General features: G+C 41.0%; 1 protein-coding gene across 2 annotated transcripts in view; it reads left to right on the forward strand.

Annotated features, from left to right (window-relative positions):
* LOC143103138 (uncharacterized) overlaps positions 1-15,007 on the forward strand; it is a 39,108-nt gene extending 24,101 nt beyond the window's left edge. For both annotated transcript variants that reach the window (XM_076266936.1, XM_076266937.1), the window contains 4 exons: positions 4,128-4,223; positions 5,400-5,510; positions 13,814-13,896; positions 14,669-15,007. In XM_076266936.1, the coding sequence (XP_076123051.1) occupies positions 4,128-4,223; positions 5,400-5,510; positions 13,814-13,896; positions 14,669-14,746 (368 nt within the window). In that variant the 3' untranslated portion in view covers positions 14,747-15,007. The remainder of the gene's footprint in view (positions 1-4,127; positions 4,224-5,399; positions 5,511-13,813; positions 13,897-14,668) is intronic.
* The last annotated feature ends 8,687 nt before the right edge of the window (positions 15,008-23,694 follow it).

Here is a 23,694-nt window from a genome sequence, read left to right on the forward strand (position 1 = left end):
TGATCTAAATTTCAACAGCCACATGAAAGCGATAACTAAATCAGCTTTTTACCACCTCAAAAATATTGCCAAACTCAGAGGGCTGATGTCAAAATATGACTTAGAAAAACTCATTCATGCATTTATCTCCAGCAGGGTTGATTACTGCAATGGACTGTTCACAGGCCTTCCTAAAAAGACTATTAAACAGCTTCAGGTGATACAAAATGCAGCAGCTAGGATTCTAACAAAAACTAAAAGAACTGACCACATTACTCCAATTCTTAAGTCCTTTCACTGGCTTCCAGTAAGGCACAGAATTGACTTTAAAGCACTATTGCTTGTTTATAAATCAGTAAATGGAGCAGGACCTAAATACTTGTCAGACATGCTTCAGCAGTACACACCTTCTCGTCCTCTCAGGTTCCAGGTGAAAAACCTGCTAGTAAAACCTACAGTTAGAACTAAACATGGTGAAGCAGCTTTTAGCTGCTATGCGGCTCAGCTGTGGAACCAACTTTCGGATGACATCAAAAAGGCCCCAACTGTAGCCAGTTTTAAATCTAGACTTAAGACCAAACTGTTCTCAGATGCTTTCTGCTAACTGTGCCGAGTTACAAAGTCTGAATCTGCCTTGATAATTATTCTACTTTGTCTTTTATTACTTTTTTTTTACTACTTTTGCCTTTGTTTTGCTTACTAATTATTTTTTATTTTTAAATGATTTTACCTTGTTTTATGTTTTCTTTTTATTATGATCTTTACCTTTTAACAATTCTTTGACTATATTGCCCTTCTATGCTTTTATTTGTTATTATTGTTTGGTTTTGTTTATGTAAAGCACATTGAATGACCTCTGTGTATGAAATGCGCTATATAAATAAACTTGACTTGACTTGACTTGAGAGGTGGATTACGCCAGCGAGCGAGGCGGCCTCTGTCACGCGTTCCACTACCCTCTATCATCCTTGCTAACATGCAGTCCCTACGAAACAAGTCGGATGAATTGCAAGCCCATGTCCGATACCAACATGAATTCAAAGAAGCCTGTATCCTGGCCCTGACGGAAACATGGTTGGGAGAAGCGGACTCGGACACTGGCATTGCACTGAATGGTTTCGGTTCGCCTTTTCACATGGATCGGGTCGCAGCGACCACTGGCAAGTCGCGAGGGGGTGGGGTGTGTCTGTACATAAATGAGCGCTGGTGCAAAACAACACTAGTGAGAGAAAAGCTGTGTACAAAAGACATTGAACTGCTCTCTGTCTCCATGCACCCCTTCTATCTACCCAGAGAATTCCCACAGATTTTCGTAACTGTTGTTTACATTCACCCGAAGGCTAATGAAAGCACTGCCCTAGAATTAATCCATAGCACTGTTCAGAAACTACAGGCACTGTCCCCCGATGCCCCAAACCTAATTCTAGGTGACTTCAATCATTGTTTACTGAACAAAATATTCAAATGTTTTCATAAATACGTGTCTTGCCCAACCAGAAACGGGAAGATTCTTGATCAGTGTTACGGCTCCATCAAATGCCTACAAATCTGTACCTCTCCCTCCCCTGGGGTCTGCCGATCACAACTGCGTGCATCTTATACCAGCATATCACACTTGCCTACAGAGAGGGGAAGTGGATACCAGGCAAGTGAAGGTCTGGTCTGAAGAGGCTACAGTGGCCCTGCAAGGCTGTTTGGACTGTACCTTGTGGGAGGAGTTTGTCAAATCTTCACGGGACATATGAACTGACTGAAGTGGTCAGCTCATGGGTTGCATATTGTAAAGACACTGTAATTCCTAAAACTGTTGTCAAAATGTACCCGAATAACAAGCCATGGGTGAGAAAACAACTTAAAGACTTGTTGAGAAAGAAAAAGCTAGCATTCAGACAAAATAACCTTCAGGAATTGCACAGCATCCAAAAGCAGATTAAATGTGAAATCAAAAGGGCAAAATGGGTCTATAAACTAAAACAAACCAATAACAAGCAATAACCTCCTAGGCTCAGTATGGGACAGTATTAAAACAATGGTGGGTCAAAATGACAAAACAAAATAAAATGTGGCATTGGAAGGCTTCACCTCAGACATATCCCTGGCCCAAGAACTAAATCAATTTTATTCAAGATTTGACAAACACGACTTCAGCAGCGAAATTGTTGACCAAAAACAATCTTTACTGTCCCTGTCCCATTCAGCTGTCTGTTTCTCTGTACAGTGTTGTGAACACCTTTAGGTACTGTAAAACCAAAACAAGTCCGGGCCCAGACAACATTGGCAGCCGTGTTCTCTCTTGTTGTGCAGAACAGCTAGGCCCAATTTTTACTTATATTTTTAATCAATCTTTGTGCCAACAGAAGGTCCCTGACTTATGGAAACAGTCAACTATAGTCCCTGTTGCAAAGAATAGCCACCCAAAGATTTTAAATGATTACAGACCCATAAGTCCTTTATAAATCTGATCAAAAGAGAACTGACATTTAGGACGAACAACCTCCTTGACCCACTACAGTTTGCATATAGACTCAATAGAGGGGTCCAGGATGCAACTGTAACAGTACTCAACCTCATCCTCAAACACCTTTAAGGCAATAAAAACCATGCCAGACTACTGTTTGTGGACTTCTCGTCAGCCTTTAACACCATTCAGCCCCACCTGCTGGTTGAGAAGCTCTTGCATCAGTTCCAACTGGAGGCCAACCTGGTGGGCTGGATATTAGACTTCCTCACTAATAGATCTCAGCGAGTGAGAGTCAATGGTCACCTTTCTGACTCGGCCCTCACATCAACTAGCTCACCGCAGGGGTGTGTTCTCTCCCCCCTCCTCTACATTCTGTACTCAAATGACTGTCGCTCTGTGACTGATAACCGACACTTTGTGAAGTTTGCTGATGATACGGTCATTGTCAGCTTACTGAACAACGAGGAAACTTCACACGGTCCGGTCATTGACCATTTTGTAACATGGTGTCAGGATTCCTTTCTTGAACTGAATGCCTTAAAGACTAAGGACATGTGTATTGATTTTAGGCGAAATGTCTGTAACATTGTGAAAACTAGCATAAATGGTCAGGAAATAGAGGTTGTTAATGAGTACAAGTATTTAGGATCCATTATTGATGACAAGTTGTGTTTTGAGCTAAATACTAGTTTGCTCTGCAATAAAGGCCATCAGCGCCTGCATTGCCTTCTTAGGAAGCTGGCCAAGTTTAATGTGGACAAGACCTTGATGACCCTTTTCTATAGGTCCTTTGTTGAGTCAGTTGTCACCTTCTCTTTAATCTGCTGGTATGGGTCCATCACCGTATACAAAAAAACTCCCTTTCCAAGGTTATTAAGATGAGCAGCTGTATCACAGGTTCTAAGCAGAAAGGTCTGGAGGAACTTTACCAGAAGCAGGTGCTAAAAAGGGTTGAATCTATCCGGTCAGATAGTTCCCTTACAGGCTGAATTTCAGATGCTGCCATCTGGATCACGCTTTAAACTCCCCAGTTTTAAAACTAACAGATATAAACACTCTTTTTACCGGCAGCCATTTTACTTCTAAATTCTATAAAGAACCATAGATAACCCCCACCCCCACTCATACTTTTGGATATGATGAGCCTCACACACCCCCTCCTTTTTTGTTTTTTTATTTATTTATTCCTTTTATTGACTTACTGTTTACTGTTTTTATTGTTTTTTATATGCCTGCAAGGTAGGCAACCTCTTTTACTGTGTGTGTGATTTGTACTATCTGCTGCAAAACAAATTGCCCCATTGGGGGACAAAATAAAGTAACTTGACTTGACTTGAGAACCTCTGGCTAGATGGAGGAGCTTCTTCCCTCGAGCCATTCACCCCCATGTTATGTTACTCACAAACCACTGGGATTTTGTACATTTCCCATAGGCAATAATAGAGATCTTGAGGAGAAAGACCCTCCGTGCAGTAATTTTCCATTTCAGTAGAGGTTGCTTTCAGGAATATGACAGATTTCAGTGATATTGTGTTTAAAAAGCAATTTGTTGTTGTTTTAATAAGTGTGTTAGTTAAATGTATGTAGATGTTATTACTTTAATTTCTCTGAAAAGTTTAGGGAGGATTGTCCTTCTTTTCCCCAATGGACGATCCTCCTTTATCATCAACTGTAACATCTCCATCAGGTAGTGCGGAAACATCTCCAGAGCCAACACCAACAGGAAGTGAAGAAACAACTGCTTCTGTGTCAACTTCAGCACAGTTTCCAGAAGAAGAGGAAGGTATGTGGCTGGGGTAGGGGGTGTACAGAGAGTGAGGGTGTTAATCTTATATACTCTCGTAAGATTATTTTGACGTAATTTAGTAAAAGCTTGACTTATCTTAAGGTGTCTTATCAGGACAAATTTGCATAAAGTGTAACTCAGGAGTACAAACAAGCTAGGGTCTATTTATGGTAGTTAACAATTTAAAACTTTTGATTGAGAGCAAAATTATGATAATTGCTGGAGTTTTGAGGAATTATCACTGAATGGGCTTACAGTAAAAGCTAAGGGGGCAGCTAGCATGTAAAAAAACGCTATTTTATACCACTGACAATGCTAAAAATATAATTACACTTCTGTGGTAGTGTGGTGAGGGTCTCTACAGACAAACCAAAGTATTGTAGAGAGGTTATAACAAGACCTGTATCTGTAGAAAGAAAATTGCCTGGCTTCCTGGTCCAATAGCGTCAAATCAGCGGGCACGTTCGATCTTGCAGCGCTGCGCAGATGATTCCAATGCCAGCAACAGGGTGATTAAAAATATATATTTTTTATTAGCTCAGGGGAGGCTATTCCTATATTAACTCCTATCGTGTAAAGACGCATCCCATCACCGTCTGTCTCTGTTACAGATAGTGTAGTAGTAGGCATGTGATGTACTTTAATGACACCCCCACACCTAAGGGCCGCTAGAACTTTTAATTTTGTCAGTCAAGTGTCCCACTCTAGCCCTGCACCACACTACCATAGAAGCATAATTATATTTTGAGCATTGTCAGTGGTATATAGCATATGTTTTTTGATGTGCTAGCTGCCCCCTTAGCTTTCACTGTAAGCCCATTCAGTGATAATGAAACAAATGGTCTTCTCTTAAAAATCTCCCCAAATTAACCTAATTTTGTTCTCAATCAAATGTTTCAACTTATTAACTACCGTAAAATAGACCCTAGGTTTATGATTAAATGTCTTAAACTAAGCTCAACAATAATTTAATTATTGTAGCAAACTTTTATTAAATGACAGATTTCAGTAACATTGTGTTTAAAAATCAATGTGTTGCTGTTTTAATAAGTGTGTTGGTTAAATGTATGTAGATGTTATTACTTTAATTTACCTGAAAAGTTTAGGGAGGATTGTCCTCCTTTTCCTCAATGGACGATCCTCCTTTATCATCAACTGTAACATCTCCATCAGGTAGTGCAGAAACATCTCCAGAGCCAACACCAACAACTGAAGTAATGACCACAACAGCAGCAATATCATTAACAACTGCAACATCTCCACCGAATATAACACCACAGAAAGGTAAAATAACTACATTGTGTTGATTTAAGAAAGTATGGAGTACCACAGGCTCAGAAAGAGTCTGCACCACAAGCCATAAAATGGTCCTTTTTATGGGAAACTTCTTTGATGGGAACTTTCATAAAGACATTCCTTGCAAGCAAGTGTATGACAAATATTCAGGACAGTTCAACAAAAAAGAAATACAAAACAAAATAATAACAGACAACCTTTACATCATTTTTAGCCTTTTAGTGAGAGTTCATGTTTAATTTGCTCTGGCAGATGGTCTGGCACCTCTCCCAAACACATTTCCATCAGGCCAATTACAATCCTTTATATTTCCTTTAAAATAATAAACAACTGCATTCATAGCCTGCTTTGACAAGAAAGGTCATTTCATGTACATCCAAGGGCGTCAGACTTGGGGGGAAAGGGGGACCGATTACTAGGGCCCAAGGAGGGAGAGGGCCCCTGAAAAGTCTGGAATATATTTTATTTTACCTGAATATTTTAATTTCCAAATTGAATGTCAAAAAGAATGTCAGACAAAATGTAAAATCAGTAGCCTGGCGAGCCAGACCCACATTAAAACACAAGTGGGAGCATATAGAGGTTGAATATTAGTGGCCCCAAGATTGACCCCTGGGGAACACCACAGGTCGATGACGTTGGTGTTGAGGTACAGTTTCCGATGGCAACAAAGAAGCTCCTTTCTTGTAGGTATGATTTTAGCCAGCTGATAACTATGCCTGTAAATCCAACCCAGTGTTCTAGTCTGTGTAGTAAAATATTGTGACCAACAGTGTCAAATGCTGCACTAAGGTCCAGTAGCACTAGGACTGATGTTTTACCTGAATCTGTGTTGAGGCGTATGTCATAAACTTTAATGAGAGCTGTTTCAGTGCTGTGATTTGCCCGAAAACCAGACTGAAAGTAATCAAAATACCCATTTGATGTTAGGAAGGTGGTTAATTGATTAAAGACTACTTTTTCAATAATTTTGCCAATAAAAGGTAGATTGGATATGGGCCTGTAATTGTTTAGGATGGAGGCATCCAGGTTATTCTTCTTGAGAAGTGGCTTTACAACAGCTGTTTTCAGTGACTTAGGAAAAGTGCCAGACAGCAGTGATACATTTGACACATGTGGAAGAGCTGAGATTCTGTACCGTTTTTTCAAGTGTTTCGTAGTCTATCAAGCTGAACTCTGACATCAAGTTTAGTTTCCCTCTGTTTGTTGCTGGAAGTTCAGGTTGTTGAAAGGTCTCATCTCATCGTTTTTTCATTAATTTTGCAGTGGTCTGTAGTATTGATGAATGCCCTGTGAAAAAAATGCTGTCCTGCGTCTGTTTCATGCTGTTCTAGTTTGGTGGGGAAGGTGGGCGGGGAGGAACGACTGGATTTCGCCTCTAGTCATCAATATTAATGACATGCTAATGAATTCACCTCTGATTGGCTAACAGTACTGTGACGCTTCCTGCAGTGCGTCCTCATCCGATTCTGCCTGTGCTATGCTCCATATTCAACTTTACAGTGCTAAAACCTGGCTAAAACTCGAGTCAAAACTGTTGCACAAAATGTCTTCGGAGATACAACTTCATGTGTTTGATCCTAGTATCCGAGTAGGAAGAAGAACCGCTTCCTGATCGTTTGTCGGTGAACGTTGGTTTAATAGAATGGTAACAATTGCCTGTCAGCTTAAAATCTCTCCTAAAAGAGGTAAACGTTTGTGACAATCGTCATCTTGCTTTCAAGTAATAAACAGTTGGAAACGTTTTAAAATAAAGACCTATTTCTTTACACAGTCAAAAGTCTTTGCAATCTTCCTAGTAGATATTTTACTTCACAACACAGGTAAGCACCCTAAATGCAGTTCAGCCACTGACCTAGCCTGCTAATGCTATCGGAATAGATAGTTATGGTTTGAATTCCATGATACTATCATTGAAAGACCACTTGGTCATAGCCCAATATATATATAGATTTAAATGCAAACACACCTACCTAGCTATATTTTGCTGGAATAGTACCAGAATGCCTAGAAGCAGAGAATGTGTGCTGCAAGACTTCTTAATGAGAATGGCTTTGATAGCCTGACATTGGCAGAGGTTAGCCTACTCAAGTTGTTTTCTGTCACGTATGACAAAAAAAGTAGCCTACTATAGGAATCTTATACTATAGTATTTTGGGACTAAATATTACAGTAATCTTATAGGAATACTATAGTATTTGGACATACTATAGGTACTATAAGACTACTATAGAAAAACTATAGCGGTTACAGGATATTATAGTTATTAGTAGTACTTCTACAGTATGTCCCAATTATTCCTATAATAATTATTCCTATAAGATTACTATAATATTTTGTCCCAAATACTATAAGATTCCTATACTACTTTTTCGTAAGGGGATTGCTCATGTTGTTAGAAAAATGGGCAACACCAGTACCCCTGTTGTCTATGACCCTGTACCCAGGATTAGAACCAGTCAGCCTTAGCATAATATACTCCCTTCAAAATGCACTAAACATTCGACTATGACGACTATGGCCCTCTGTGAGACAGAAGCATGAAAGGTAAGATAAACCTTTAGCTTAAAAGGGACAAAAACTGATGAAACTCCTAAAACAAATATACAAAACAGGTCAATTTTCAATAAATAACTTTATTATATTTACATACAGCAGTGGTACTCAAAGTGTGGTCCGCAAGCTATCTCCAGTGTTCCACAAGTAGATGTGGTAAAATATAATAGATGAGTTGTTTGCAATATTACAAATATTCCTCTAATGGATTTTACCAGAGCCCTTCCTATTAGACATTCTCTGATTTTACACGTCAACAGAACACTTCAGTTACGTGCGTGGTGTAGCTTCCTGTAATATAGGCTAGCCTAAGCCTAGCTTGTACCCTTTTCATGCATGCTAACGTGAAGAATATGAACATGCTATTTTGTAACAGACGTTAGGTGGAAAAGTTTGTTTGTACTTACAGCCTGTGAGCTGGTGGTCGATCGTCATGACGGTACAGAAGCAGGTTTTCAGAACATCGATGCAAAACCACTTTCTAACTGTAGGCAGTGAGTGTGGTCGAAATGATTGGAACACAGAACTAATGTTGCACTACTTCGGAGGTGGTGTTCCAACGATAAATCCGAACCATTTCTTCCTCAACTCTTGTTTCTACGGCAAGACATGCAACATTGATGTGTTATTGCCACAAATAACACAGGCACGATATTTTTCCGCCATGTTAGCAACTTGCTGTTAGCTCCTACTAGCTGCAGAGAGACAATCCCCTAGCCGCAAAATCTTCCAGTCTTCCTGTAGGCGGTCACAAGCCAAGGTGGGCGAGGCCATGAATAATCAGTTTCCCTTCGGCGTCATTGGGAAGGGCTCTTTCTGATTCGCTTGTTTTTCCGTGTATTTTCTTTCATTGGCTAATGCGGGCAATGGGGGTAGAAGATCATTTTCACGTGCAGCATGCATATGCAACTTGGAGTGAGCTATAGTATTTCGAAAGTAACAAGTATTAAACGGTTTCTCAGTGAATGAGACCTTTGAATTTGTAATTGAGCAGATATGTTCAGTCTGATTTTGTCAATTTTATCTTTAAAAAAAGATGAAAACTCATTGCATTTATTAGTTGAGAGAAGTTCAGGCGCTAATTGTGAGGGGGGATTTGTTAACTTATCAACAGTTGAAAATAGAATACGAGTGTTATTCTATTGATAATGTTAGAAAAGAAAGACTGTCTTGCTTTGCATATTTCATAGTTATATGTGCGGAGCATCTGTTTATGGATTTCTAGTGGATCTGAAGTTTGTATTTACGCCATTTTCTTTCAGTCTTCCTACACTCTCTTTTTAGAAGTTTAACTGCTGGATTTTGCCTCCATGGTGCTTTCTGTTTGTCCTTAACTTTCTTGAATTGTAATGGAGCAATGTCATCCATAATGTTTGCCATTTTTGCATTAAAGTGATCAAATAAGTCTTCTACAGAGTCTGACAGTTTAGTGAAAGTGCTTGCTCAAAGAGAGCACTTGTCTGATCATTTATGATTCTCCTTTTTACCATCATATCTGTGTTTTGAGTGTGTGGGGACATAGACACATCAAAGAACACGCAGAAATGATCAGATAAGGCCAGGTCTTTAACAGCTGTAGAGACATCGAGACCCTTTGTGATAACAAGGTCGAGGGTATGGCAGAGAGAGTGTGTTGGCCCCTGTACATGCTGTGTTAGGGAGAAAGTATCGATTAGTGCAATGAATTCCTTGGCATAATTGTTTTCAGGATTATCCACATGCAAGTTTAGATCCCCTGATATAATAAGACAGTCAAACTCTATGCAAACGACTGATAGCAGTTCACCTAGCTCTTCAATAAAAACTTTAGCTGAATGTTTTGGAGGCCTGTAAATTGTCAGTAATAAAATCTGAGAAGACTTAATGCGTGCACACAGATATTCAAATGAAGTAGTCACCGAATGACGACTGATTGCACTGAAAAGACGTCTTGAAAATTGTGGCTATCCCCCCACCTCTTTTATTTGCTCTGGTAGCACTCAAAAAACTGAAATGGGGGAGCTGATTCGATGAGAGTACCAGCACTGTTTGCTTGATCTAACCATGTCTCAGTTAAAAGTAAAAAATCAAGGTTGTGTGTGCAAATTAGATCATTAATTAAGAATGATTTGTTTGAAAGAGATCTGATATTTAGGAGTGCTAGTTTTGCTGTAAGTGTTTGCTGTAAGGGGGAAATATGATCCATGGGGGAAATCTGAGGTTGTTGTGGTACGGGTAGGAGATTGGACTGGTTTACCCTATAAGCTCGATGCATTTGTGTTCTATTTCTTGTCAATACAGGAATAGAGAATGTCATGGGCTTACTGGGTCCAGGCATGTTCTCAAAACTACTGTCAATACCATTTATATTGCAGGGACCCTGAGAATATCATGCAGTACAGTCATCATAATTGTCCCCTGCTGCTGCCATCTGTATTTTCCACTGCACATTCCATGCTATATGCCGGCTGAGAAAATGAACTAAGAGGTTGCTGCTGCTTAAGAGGTCCTTCTAAACGGGGAGGGCAAGGGAATGGAGGTGCCCTTCGCTTCTTTGGTGCTAATGATCTTGGGCTAGTAAAACTCTGCATGGCTACTGGTAGCAGTCTCTCCATTCTTGCAGGGAACATCATGTGCTTGGGTGGGGATGGTGATGGGTATTCAGGGGATCCTGTGGAGTTTGAGTGGGTGGTGGGATGACGGGGTGGGGATGGTGATGGGAGATTAGGGGGGTTTGTGTGGCCTGGGGAGATTGATTGGGTGGGGACGTGATGGGAAATCAAGGAGGTTGGGGTTGAAAATTGATCCAGAGTCTCCATCTGCCTGCTGAGGTTCTGGGAAGTTTGTTGCAGACGCTCCGCTTTCAGCATGTATTCCAGTAGTGTATTCCATGTTGTTGTGTCTTTGTGGTGACAAGGAGACGACGGAGGTGGGGAGGGGTATTGGTACTGGTGTTACAACATGACCCTTCCTTTCTGATATCCTCTCAGCAGCTTTGATGGGTGCTATCTCCTCATGCTCATCACATCCATTTGTTTGCTGAGATTCCAGGGAGTTTGACGCCAGTGATTGACTTTGAGTCATTTTAGCAGCACCCATCTTATCTTGTCCAGTGGACATGGCTGGGCATTATTGAGCTGGTCGTTTATGTTTCTCCAAGGTCTGCATTTCAGTGGAGGCTAGCGGGTGGTTACCAGAGGGCCCCACAGCAGGGAGGGTTGGGCATATCTCTGTTTCAGCCTGTGCAGAGTGTTTTGGTTTAGCTGAGTTGTTGATGTCATCCGCTTGTTCCGTCTGTATGGCCACTGATCAGAGGCTCGGCTCAAAGGTTGGCAGAAAAAATGTTGGGTGCAGAAGAGAGAGGTGATAGTATTCGGTTAAGATCTTGGCCCCAGTCCAACTCAGCTCTGTGCTATTTGGTCTGAAGTATTCCCTGCGATTCCAAAAAAGGTTAAAATTGTCAATAAAATTCATCCCAACTGAAAAGCATGTTTTTGCAAGCCAGGTGTTTAAACTGAATAGTCTGGAAAATACAAAGCTTCCCTCTGCTGGGAGTGGGCCACTGATGAAAATTTGTATTCCAAGCTCATATAGGGCCGAGAAAAGTTCCTTGAAATCTTCTTTGACATACAGCTGTTCTCTGTAGATGTCATTTGCTCCAACATGCACAATGATGCGCTTGATAGTTGCATATTTTGACACCAGTTCTGCAAGCTTGTTTTTTGTGTCAGACACTGAAGCATTTGGGAAACAACATACAATCATCCTTTCCCCATTTATATGTCTCACAGCAGAGTCACCTAGAACGAGGGTTGTGGGATGAATAGGTGTCGAGTGCTGCTTCTTGTCTGTGCCCATCTTTCTATTGTTGTGGTTTGATCGCTGCCTGCTTTGGGTCTGTTACCTGGGACAATTCTCTCTCACGTCCCGGAGGCATTCAAATCTGTTCCATAGTGTTAGGGGCTGTGGACTTCCCTTAGAACCACAAGCCCTGTAGTAGTTTGCTGATCTGTCTGTATTTCTGATACGAGGCCTGAAGTTAACATCTGAATTTACTGGTGTTGAGGTAATTACAGTTCTTGTATTACGTTTTTTGGTTTTTGGTCTGGCACCTTGCCTGTGCCAAGGCTCTGTACTCACATTTCCCTTTGTGAGGTCGATGCATTCATCTGCTCTATTATCAGTGATATTAGACTGCTGGGTTACATTCTCTGCATTTCCAGTATTGCTGTACTCACTTCATGAGATGCCTCTCGTAGTTCATCTGTCTTTGATGGAAGGGCATGCATCTTTGATTCCAAAGTAGAAATCCTCTGTTCTAGCTCAGTACATTTTCGGCATGATCTCCTGGGTCTCTGGCCGGAGGAGCGCATTTTGTTTTAATCCAACTTTAAGGTGAATTGCCGTTCAGTTTTTGCTCATTGACTTGGCTGGCTCATGTAAAGTAAAAAAACTAACCACTAAAGTTTCAGATTTAAATGTACTGGTTTCACTGTCTTTGCTAAACTAGCTTGTAAATGAAATAAAAGAATGAAAAAGAGTGGAAATTGCTAAAAGGATAGGTGAAGCAGGAGCAGTGTGAAATGCGTCCTACTCGCTTGAGTAGGAGGAGGAGACATCCATGCCTTGCTTAAGACATGAGGTTATCTGAACAAGAACATAGACAGAATTGGTTATGTGTACGTCTGCAGCGGTTACATGTACTGGATCACCAAATATTTGTAGTGCTTGTCTGTTAATATTAATATATTAATAATAACTGTATATAATACAGTTTTGTTTCCGTTCCTTTGTATTTGTTAGGGTCATGTTCTTCCCCAATGCAACTCTGCTGTCCGGGCCACAACAACTCATGTTTTCGAAACCTCCTGCTATTGTGACGAGATCTGTGTTAAAATCGGAGACTGCTGTTCTGACTACATTCCGACTGTATGTAGATGTAAGAATATTTATGTGGATGTAAGAATATTTACTTAAATTCTTATGCATACGGCCCATTTTGAGTTTTTTGCCCGACATTGCACATCATCTACTTAGGAGATCATTGCTCCTACATGCTTTGGCCTATAATCAAATGCCTGACCTCTTTGGAAAGCTAAGACACTGTAGTTTCTTGGAAATCAATCAGAAAAACTGTGTGTACTGACACAGAGTTACGGAGGCTAAAATTTTGTTTTCTCATTCTGCCGGATAACAAGCATCTCTAAACTGACCACATTTTAGCCCTCTAGATCAACACAGCTGAGCCCTAGCATCAGGTCTTGTGAAGCTGTGTGTAAAGATCAATATAGAATGAATACTACATGTACTTACTTTAGACCATTATTTGCCAAGGTATGCTCATGCGATTTGTAAAATGCCCTATGGAAACTCCCCATAGGACTTTTGGTTATCCAAAACACAACCCTAACATACCCAACCCACACTTACCAGGCACTTCTCGTTCACTGAATATCTTGATCTCTTTTTCTGCTTGTCCCTTGTTTACTTCCCTTAAAAGAATAATCTAATGTAAAAACAACATAAGGTCTATTTATAGATGATAATGTGTTTGGAAGCAAAAATGCTTTAATCGGATTAGTTTTGAGCTAGCAGTTTTTGTTTTAACTGCATATTTTACCCTAATGGTCCAGGCTCAAGAGTGATAGCTAAGCATTGTGTGTGTGCGTGTGTGCATGTGTTCGGGTTTAACGAGATTAAAATAATGTGTGTTTTCATTCCAAATTCGCAACCATATCTACTTTTCCTCCCCACAGATGTTATTATCGGTATGGGTATGGACGTTTCCTCAACTAAAAATCTAAATGAAACTGAGATTGAGGAGCAGATTCTGAAGGCAGTGAGTAAAGTTTTCCTTTACGTTAGGCCTCTAGGTAGGAGGTCATGTATGATACACTGCACTTGATAACACAACTGTACAATCTATAGTATATGTATGAATGGCTTCTTCTCAATTATTCAGAGTCTAGGGAAATGAAATGTACAGCACATTTTTAAATGGTGGTGGTGACTGGCCTAGTGGTTAGATGTGTGGCTCTCCAAGTAGAACACTAGCTGGCCTAGTGGAACACTAGCTGGCCTAGTGGTTAGATGTGTGGCTCTCAAAGTAGAACACTAGCTGGTCTAGTGGTTAGATATGAGGCAATTCAGGTTTATACAATAGTTAGATCGGGTAAAACTATTACTACTTTCTGACTGGACAAGAGGCATTCCATGAGTCATCACGAGTGGCAATTTCCCAGCACAACTCAAGAAGGAGAGACCGATGTGAGAACTGAGATGTCCTGCTCACTCACGCATCACTTTTAAGATACGTCAATTACTGATGTGGGCAGCCGTGGCCTACTGGGTAGCGCTTCGGACTTGTAACCGGAGGTTTGCCGGTTCGAACCCCGACCAGTAGGCACGGCTGAAGTGCCCTTGAGCAAGGCACTTAACCCCTCACTGCTCCCAGAGCGCCGCTGTTTTTGCAGGAAGCTCACTGTGCCGGGGTTATGACGGGGTTATCCATTTGTAAAGTGTTTAATACTGTATGTCAGTAATGTTTTGAAACTGACCCTTTACCTTAAAGCTTTAATCATTCATTGTATTGTTGTGGTGTTCATTCTCAGTTTGCAGACAAACTCAGAGACCAAGGAATAACTGTTGCTGGGATCAAGTTAAGAAGGGTTTATAAGGTTGAACCCTGAGAGGAGAGAGGATGAACATGAAGCAGGACAGCAGACGCACTCCCACTGGGTGTTTCCTGCTTGTCTCTTTTGTATCTTATTATTCCCATAATCCCAAGTGTTAGAGTTGTGTTTGGGAGATATATTTCTGTAGGTAACCATGTTCGAGACCAACACTTTGCCTGTTCTTAGAAAGTGTTACTATAAACTGTTAAAGTGATTTCCTCTCTTATACAAGTTATTGACATGCTGTCTTAATAAACAAAGCACATTTTTACTGCATCCATAATGTCTATTTTTGTGTCATGACTCATTTCATGACCAACAATGTTTTAGATGTTTTTTAACCAAATGTTTTAGATGTGTACTTCTTCTTCTTTTCTTTTAATGGCGGTTGGCAAACGACTTTTGGAAGCATTACCGCCACCTACCGAAATGGAGTGTGAGGGAATATTTAAATCCTAATAATAACTAATAAAGATGAAGAAAAAAAGAAAGAAAGAAATCAAGCAATAAAGAAAAAGGAATTGCTCTATATTCTTCTAATCAGACCAGTTTCTTCCAAGAAGTGAAACAAAGACCTAAAACAAACTTCACCTGATTTTTTCTGAAGAATTGCTTTTATTCTTAAAGGTTCATTGTCTATCTTCAGCTCCTGAATGAGTTCTGTCTCTCCTGGTTAAACTTATGTTCTATAACATGCTCTAGTCTCAGCAGCATCACATGCGCTACACTTTCCATCAGCATGCTTTTTAAAAAGAAATAAAGTACTAGCCAAACCAGTATGCCCAAACCTCGTTCTAGAGCAGCGGTCCCCAACCACCGGGCCGTAGCCTACGACATGAGTTTAAAAAAAATGCATGCAATCTAAACTCAATTTAATTGTCACGTTTTTACATGGCATAGGCCTATATGCAGTTGTTTGATTGGACGCATGTTTGCATTTTGCAAGGTCTATTTTCTTACGTCTGTCTGTCCCGCCTTCAACACTTTACATATTGCCTTCAGCGCTGCGCAGCCTCAGGTCAGCTCACTTCACTTGATCAGTTCTTGGCGAACGGTAGTGTCACACGAAGTTAGCTAAACTGCTAGAATGAGCAACAAAAAACAAGCATCTTTAGCAGGTCACTGGCCAGAGTGTTTGAGTTGCGAGAGCCGCTGCAGAGATTTCTTACAGAAAAAAAGTCACCGTTAGCTGCACATTTTAGTGATGAGGACTGGGTGTCAAAACTCGCCTACCTGTGACATATTCGGGTTGCTTAATGACCTCAACCTGTCACTCCAGGGGAGAATGACGACTCTTTAAACTGGCAGATAAAGTCGCTGCATTTAAAGCCAAGCTTGATTTGTGGGGACGACGAGTGGACCGGGGTGTATTTGATATGTTCCAAACAGTAGTGGGGGTTTTGGGAGAGACTGAGGCAGGGCCCTTTCTCTCGCAGCTGGTGCGCGATCACCTTGTTGCGCTTTCAAATGAGTTTGAGCGTTACTTCCCATCCTCCAAAGATCCACGGCAAACCAATGAGTGGGTCCGCAACCCATTTGTCAATATCCCGAATAGTCCTAACTTGTCAGCGCAGGAGGAAGAGCAGTTGAAATTGCAAATGACCGTGGTCTTAAGAGTGTATAAGGAAACCTCTCTGGCGGGTTTTTGGATCAAACCCAAAGCAGAATATCCCGAGATAGCCGTAAAAGCGCTGAAAACTTTGCTACCATTTCCCACCACGTATCTATGCGAGGCCGGGTTTTCGGCAATGACTGCAACTAAGACCAAATTGCGCAATCGACTGGACATTTCAAACAAACTGAGGGTGTCACTGTCTTCCATCACCCCCAGATGGAACCTTCTTGTTGCAAGGAAACAAGCAATGTTTCGTAATGTTTGTACACGTTTGTACACGTTTAGTTCCCATGTTTTGTTCCCATATTTTGTTAAGCATGTTCACACTTATAGATGTAGCTTCAAGTTGTTCAATATTCATAGTTCATATTGTTCAATTTTCACTTCTTCAAGTTCACGTTTTTCACATGTTTAAGAGATCGTTACCTTCACTGTTCATACATAACTGGAGCTATTTCTTTTCAAGTAATGCATGCACAACACATATGGAACATGGAACCCCCCCCCCCCCCCCGCCGGTCCGTGAAAAAAAAATAGGAAACAAACCGGTCCATTGTACATAAAAGGTTGGGGACCCCTGTTCTAGAGATAATGTTTTCCTCATGAGTAGATCTAGTAGTTGGTCTTGCACCGCCCACAAACCTTACTGTAGTAGCCTATTTCCTACCAGTGATATTTAGATGTGTAACAACCTCTTTCTCTCCTAATCCGACTCCACCCATTCCACACTCATCATCACCAGTCTACTGATTACTTCATCTCCCACACCTGATGCACTTCCTTATTTACATATAAATTATAACCATCCTATTTTGCCATTTGTTGTAAAATCGTACATAAACATGACAAACATTTATATAAAAAACATGACAGATAATTATGCCTGCTAGTTTTCTTTCAGAGTAAGAGACTGAGGAAGACACAAATTTTACTTGGAAATGTGTTTCCATGAGTTTTTCCAGTCAGCTGGTTTCCTCAACCAAAACGCCTACCCACTGGAGTACAACCTGGGAGACACGATCTACATGCAGATTGACACTCGGTCCAAAACACTGAGCTCTTTGTTGAGTTCCTTTACGCCTACTGTACTGCACTCACCTTGTACACATCTGACTTCTGTTACAACACTGAGTCATGCCACATGCAGAAGTTTTCTGACGATACTGCAATTGTGGGGTGTATCAGGAACGGGCAGGAGGAGGAGTATAGGAGCCTGGTGGAGGACTTTGTGCAATGATGCAAACTCAATCATCTCCAACTCAACACTTCAAAGACCAAGGAGATGGTGGTGGATTTACGCAGGTCTAAGCCCACTCTGCTACCAGTCTCCATTGATGGGGTCAATGTCGAGGTGGTAACCACCTACAAGCAGTGTTGTAGTACTCGAGTCCGAGTCATTAGCTAAATTTAGAGACTCGTGACTTGACTTGGACTTGAGCACTGAATGACTCGAACTTGGACTCGGACTCGTGCATTCGCACTCGTCGAGGACTCGACTTTTTTTTGTAATATATCATAAGGCTATAATTGTAGTATGTCAATTTGCTATATGGTTTTAATATCTAAATTATTTGTGATACTAATTTTAGTTCAAGGGAATGTGAGGCTACTGCTTCGTGTCATAGTAGGCTATTGCAAGTCACATCATGTTCACATGCAAAGCAAACTAACGTTGAAGGAAAATTCCGGTTTTTAGCACTTTAAGGCCCTTTTCTGGTTTGTTTTGGATGAACTAGAGTGGTGGACACCGAAATTTTGACTATTGGTCCTGTCTCGACTTTTCTGACTCGTTTTGAATCGCCTTTTCACTTCTCAGGGTGGCTGGCAATGGGCATACTGTAGTAGGCTACTCAAACATGTCCTAAAACAACCCTTAACGTTCGTTTTCAAAACTGCAACTCACCGAGTGGTTAGTGGAGTTCGTTGACTATTAAAAGCAAATATATCGGCGCAATGTATGATTCGTATTTGAACCTGAAGCATAGACGGTGGCGCAACGTGCAATGAGTCTTCCAACAGAAATCAATGGGATTTTACAAAATGCCAAATAAAAGACGACAGAAACTGTATTTCACTACGCTACTTGTTTTGGAACATCAACGAACACCACTAACCACTCGGTGAGTTGCACAGTTTTGAAAACGAACGTTAAGGGTTGTTTTAGGACATGTTTGAGTAGCCTACTACAGTATGCCCATTGCCAGCCACCCTGAGAGGTGAAAAGGCGATTCAAAACGAGTCAGAAAAGTCGAGACAGGACCAATCGTCAAAATTTCGGTGTCCACCACTCTAGTTCATCCAAAACAAACCAAAAAAGGGCCTTAAAGTGCTAAAAACCGGAATTTTCCTTTTAACACCAAAATGCCTGGAGACATGGCCGCCGCTATTTCAATGTAGTATTGCCAGGCAATATTAGTTCTCATACATGACATGACATTACCTAAGATTACACTCAGCCCCTGGCTAAACATCACACACTGCTGCTGGATAGCTGATCATCGTGACTTGGTGAACAGTGTTTTTCCTGACTGACGCGAGAAGCGAGGTTCCATTCATTCATTTTCATTTGGGCCGTGCGCTGCCGTGCTTCTGTCTGTTAATTTGCAGCAGGCTATTATCGGATGAAAGAAAAATATAGCATAGCATATATAGTATAGCATAGCCTACTTCTTAATTTTGGTGTCATAAAATATAGAAGTATAACATTAAATTGCCTAGTAGAGTGTCCATGTAGAGTGTCAATGTAGGCGTGTCGGCGCAAGTGAAACTGACAAACTGAACCTCTCGTGGGTAGGCCAGAAACAACTATATTTAAAACCACGAATTACTGTTCAAACGAGAGATTTGATGGCCTAATCCACTGCACGAAAAAAAAGGAAATAGCAACTTGTTATATTTCTAACAGGTGAATATCGTAGAAAATAGCCTATGGCGATGGCAGCTTAAAAAAAAACATTTATTTCACTCATCTCGCTGAAATGAACGTAGAATGTGGCCTGTTGCGCAAAGAAATAAATTTGGCAGATGATCTGCATCTCCGTTAACCGAAAGCTAGTTTTCATCTCTATTGTTGACGTGAAATATGTCTCCATAGTGTCAGTGAAGTGATAACATTATGCAGTTGCCGGTAGCCAGTGTTCACGTCACGGGAGTCAGAAAGAAGCTACCAAGACGGGCCCTGCTCTGTTTATGTCCCTCCCAAACTGCGCTAAAATTGTGTAGGCTATTTAACAGCCAGAATTTTTAAAAAATGCCCGGGGAGGCCCTTTTATGATCCACACTACCTCTTACAAAATAGGCCTACTCCAACGTCCATCTAGCTCTTGTGAAGTATGAACTTCTACAACACTGCCTATACAATTGTCAGCAGTCAGTAACAGCATAATGTGACTTAATGGCCTGTGTGATTGGGATGTGGATTGCTAATTTATTATGAGTAGGCCAATGGGCCATGGTATGGCTATGGTATGGTATTCTCTCCGATATAATAAATACAACAAATTGGGTTTGGCAAGAAATTTGCCAATACTACTTTCACACAAGTGATGGCACCCCTGCTTGGATTGTCCGTTTTGCTTTTAAGGATTTCATCTGCAATGGGAAAAAATGGAACAACATGTAGGCTATGCTTACTTTAGTGCTGGACTTGGACTCGACTTGATCAATAGGGACTCGACTCGGACTCGACGTGGATCAATAGTGACTTGACTCGGACTTGACTCGGATGAGTAGTGGACTCGACTCGGATTTGACTTGGAATTTTTTTTTTTAATGACTTGGACTTGACTCGGACTTGAACACTGGGGACTCGAACCTGGACTCGGACTCGAGGCATAGTGACTTGACTACAACACTGCCTACAAGTACCTGGGTCTCCACCTGGACAATAAACTGGACTGGTCAGCCAACACTGACGCACTCTACAAGAAAGGGCAGAGCAGGCTGTACTTCCTGAGGAGGCTGTGCTCCTTCAATGTGTGCAGAAAGCTCCTCAGGATGTTCTACCAGTCTGTTGTTGCCAGCGTCCTCTTCTATGCAGTAGTATGTTGGGGAGGAAGCACAAAGAAGAAGGATGCGGGGCGACTTGACAGGCTGGTAAGGAAAGCTGGCTCTGTAGTGGGAGCTGAACTGGAGTGCATCACTTCAATACAAGGCCGTAGTCATGATGTCAACATTGGGGGGGACCAAATCTGTGGTGGGGTCTGAGGGACCCCCAAACAGAATTTCAATACATTTCCTACCATGCAAAAATCTTATTAAAAATCACAAACAAGTCGTTAGTTAGGTCAGTCAATTAGGTTATTCCAAACTTTTGACAGACCCCCCCCTGTGAAAAGAGAAGGGTGGAGAAGAAGCAACTTCACTGGTCCGTCCCTGGACCCGTGACTCCATTTGTGTTCAAAATGTATACTTTAAAAGAAATTACAAACTAGAGTATCTTATGATAACCTCTATATTACACAGAATGTGGTTCTTTGACTTATTACTTACACCTGAAGATTTTTTTAAACTAAGGCTTAGACTCATAGGTTTGAGATTTTGTCTTAATTTAGATTTTATTATGCTGGCGGCTAATCACACAATTTTAACATAGTTTGAAAGGGACATCAGGAATAGACTACTAAGACAGGCCCCTCTTCTGTCTGACTCACCTCATGTTACCCCTGTATGCATTATAGACTGGCTTCTGACAGAAATGACGTTTTGTGCCAACATGTAGAAACACTAGGCCTACTACAGCCTTTAATTGGTGAATGGAGGTGCAAATTCCTTTCTTTGGTTATTGTCCGCGATTCACATTAACTGTAGGCTATTGTAAACGTCGCCACATTTGATCACGTTTTGCCTGCATGGATGTGCGATTGAGTGCGCATCTAAATAATATGCAAGATGCAACTATCATTTCTAAGAGGCCTATACACGGTAATTTCTGGCATTACTACTAGCATATGAATGCACTATTTATGTTGAAAGACGTGAAAGAAATGACACAGGCTTGCACAAATTCATCATTTCACTTTCGCTATCATTGCGAGAATAGGCTACAATATGGAAAATGTTCCCTTTCAGTCTGATTGGCTCAAACATGTATGGGATTTCCTTAGCCTGTGCTACACCTTTCCAAGAAGTTTTGTGAAAAGTGTACCGGTAGCTTTTGCGATATTGTTGACAGCCCTACCTCACTCACCGCAGTAGGATGCAGTAAATGGAAGCTTTTGATAGCGCACGCCACTAATGAAAAACGGAAAATCACCAGGACAAACCACTCAGGGGTGTAGGCTACTCTGGAACCATATAGGTCACTAATTTGTGCGTTACTTACGTTTGATTACATTTCAGATACGTGTTGGTTTCCTGTAGGCCTAGTATCGCGCTTTATTCTTTCTTTATTTTTCTATGTCCGAATATTGGGGGGGACATTTTGGTCATATTTGAATATTGGGGGGGACACGTCCCCCTCAATGTCTATGGTGACTACAGCCCTGCTTCAATATCTGACAAAAGGACCTTGAACAAACTGATCAACATCTTGGACAATGAGTGTCATCCACTCCACAGCACTATTGTTAAGCAGAAGAGCCTGATCAGCTGGAGACTTCGCTCACTGCCTTGCACACAGACTGAGGAAGTCATTCATCCCAAGGGCCATTGAACTGTTCAATGCTTCACTTAAGGGAAGAGGAGAAATATATATATAGATATATAGACTTTATTTTTGCACTGTTGCACTGTTTGACTTAATCATTTGCACCATCACCATGACACTCATTCACAAAGAGCACCTTACCTTACCTTATGCACAGAGAACCACAGGCTCAGTCCCTGCTTCAGTCATTGCAAGCGCACCTGATTGATTAATCACCCACTATGTGGATACTGTTTTTTAGAATTGATTTAGATTAAGTGTTATTTAGTATAATTTATATTTTAGTATATTTTGTATATTCTTTATCTTCTACAGTCCTTATTGCTTAGTTGTGTTTTTTATATATTATATACTTTTAATTACTTTTTCTGCTGTTAGTGAATGTGTGTGTGTGTTGTCTGTATGCTACTGTGACCTTGAATTTCCCCTAGGGATCAATGAAGTATCTATCTATCTACTGCTACTGTAAGTGCCAACCCAAAGGATCCTCTGTCCTAACAATGGGTAGGATCTGCTTTGAACTGCCAAGAAAAACTCACTGAAGAAGTAAAACAGGCCAGTGAACCCTTCTTCTTTTTCGGTGAGCTTTTTTTTTGTCAGTTTGCAATCAGAGTGTATTACCACCACCATCTGCTGGACTGAGGTGTAATGGCAAGTGTACCCTTTAGCCTCGTTCTGGCCGCCGGGTGAATCAGGCGAATTGAATGGGCCAATTTGGCAGAAAGTGCTTGTTGGTCAACTAGTGGAGAACTGTGGTAACAGAGCGTCTATAAGGTGCCTCTGTGGGCAGGTGTTCAAGGAGGATACAAGGAGGTTAATTTGTCACATACATAGCAATACTAACGTAAAGCATGTAGTGACATTTCGTTTGGTGTTCAGCTTTTTCTGTGCGAGTGTGAAGAAAGAAAGATCAAGAAATATTGTTAATAAATAGCAAGAGAGAGTATAAAGTGCAGTGTGTGTACTGTCAATGTGGAAGTGTGTTAAAAAGTGTAAGGGCAGTTTATATAGTCTTGTGTGTGTTCAGGATACGCATGGCTTGAGGAAAGAAGCTTCTCCTCAGTCTCTCTGTTCTGGTGTTGTAGCAGCAGAGACATTTGCCTGACCTCAGTCTTTTGAAAAGTCCATGGTCAGGATGTGAGGAGTCCTTTACAATACTTTGGGCCCTGGTACGTAGTCATCAGCTCACCTGCATCCAGTCATCCTGTGTGACACTGGGCTGGTTTTACACTTAACAGATCCAAACTAAAAGTAATCAAGACGCTGCTAATAAAATGTGGCAGGATTAATGGGATCAGGAGGAGAAAGAAAGACACTTCCTTCAAAAGGAAGTGATAGTTACTGTAAAAAGGAGTACTTTGTTCACAAGGCTGACTACATTACACATATAATAGGGAAATATCAGACTGGAATATGTCTATATTGTGGAGAGGTAGAAAATGTAAGACATCTGATACTTCTGTACTTCTGATATGGAGAAAGTACTCTGAAAGAAGAGACAAACTATAGATGGTGAATAATTAAATGACTATAAGTAAACTACAGAATCTGTCTGGACTGCAGTGCTGTTATGGTGTTTGAGTCTCAGCTTGTAAGCAGGATTAAGTTATTTTTGGTTGTTTGTTTTAGTTTTTTGTTTGTTTTCTGTTTCATGTTTTTGTAGACAGTATAAAGATGTGACATCCCAAGATCACACCTCAG

This window comes from Alosa pseudoharengus, unplaced genomic scaffold (genome assembly GCF_046254945.1).
Source record: "Alosa pseudoharengus isolate Yale_2024_CS ecotype anadromous, Long Island Sound unplaced genomic scaffold, YU_APseudo_1.1 YU_APseudo_1.1_scf_4, whole genome shotgun sequence".
Taxonomy (NCBI): domain Eukaryota; kingdom Metazoa; phylum Chordata; class Actinopteri; order Clupeiformes; family Clupeidae; genus Alosa; species Alosa pseudoharengus.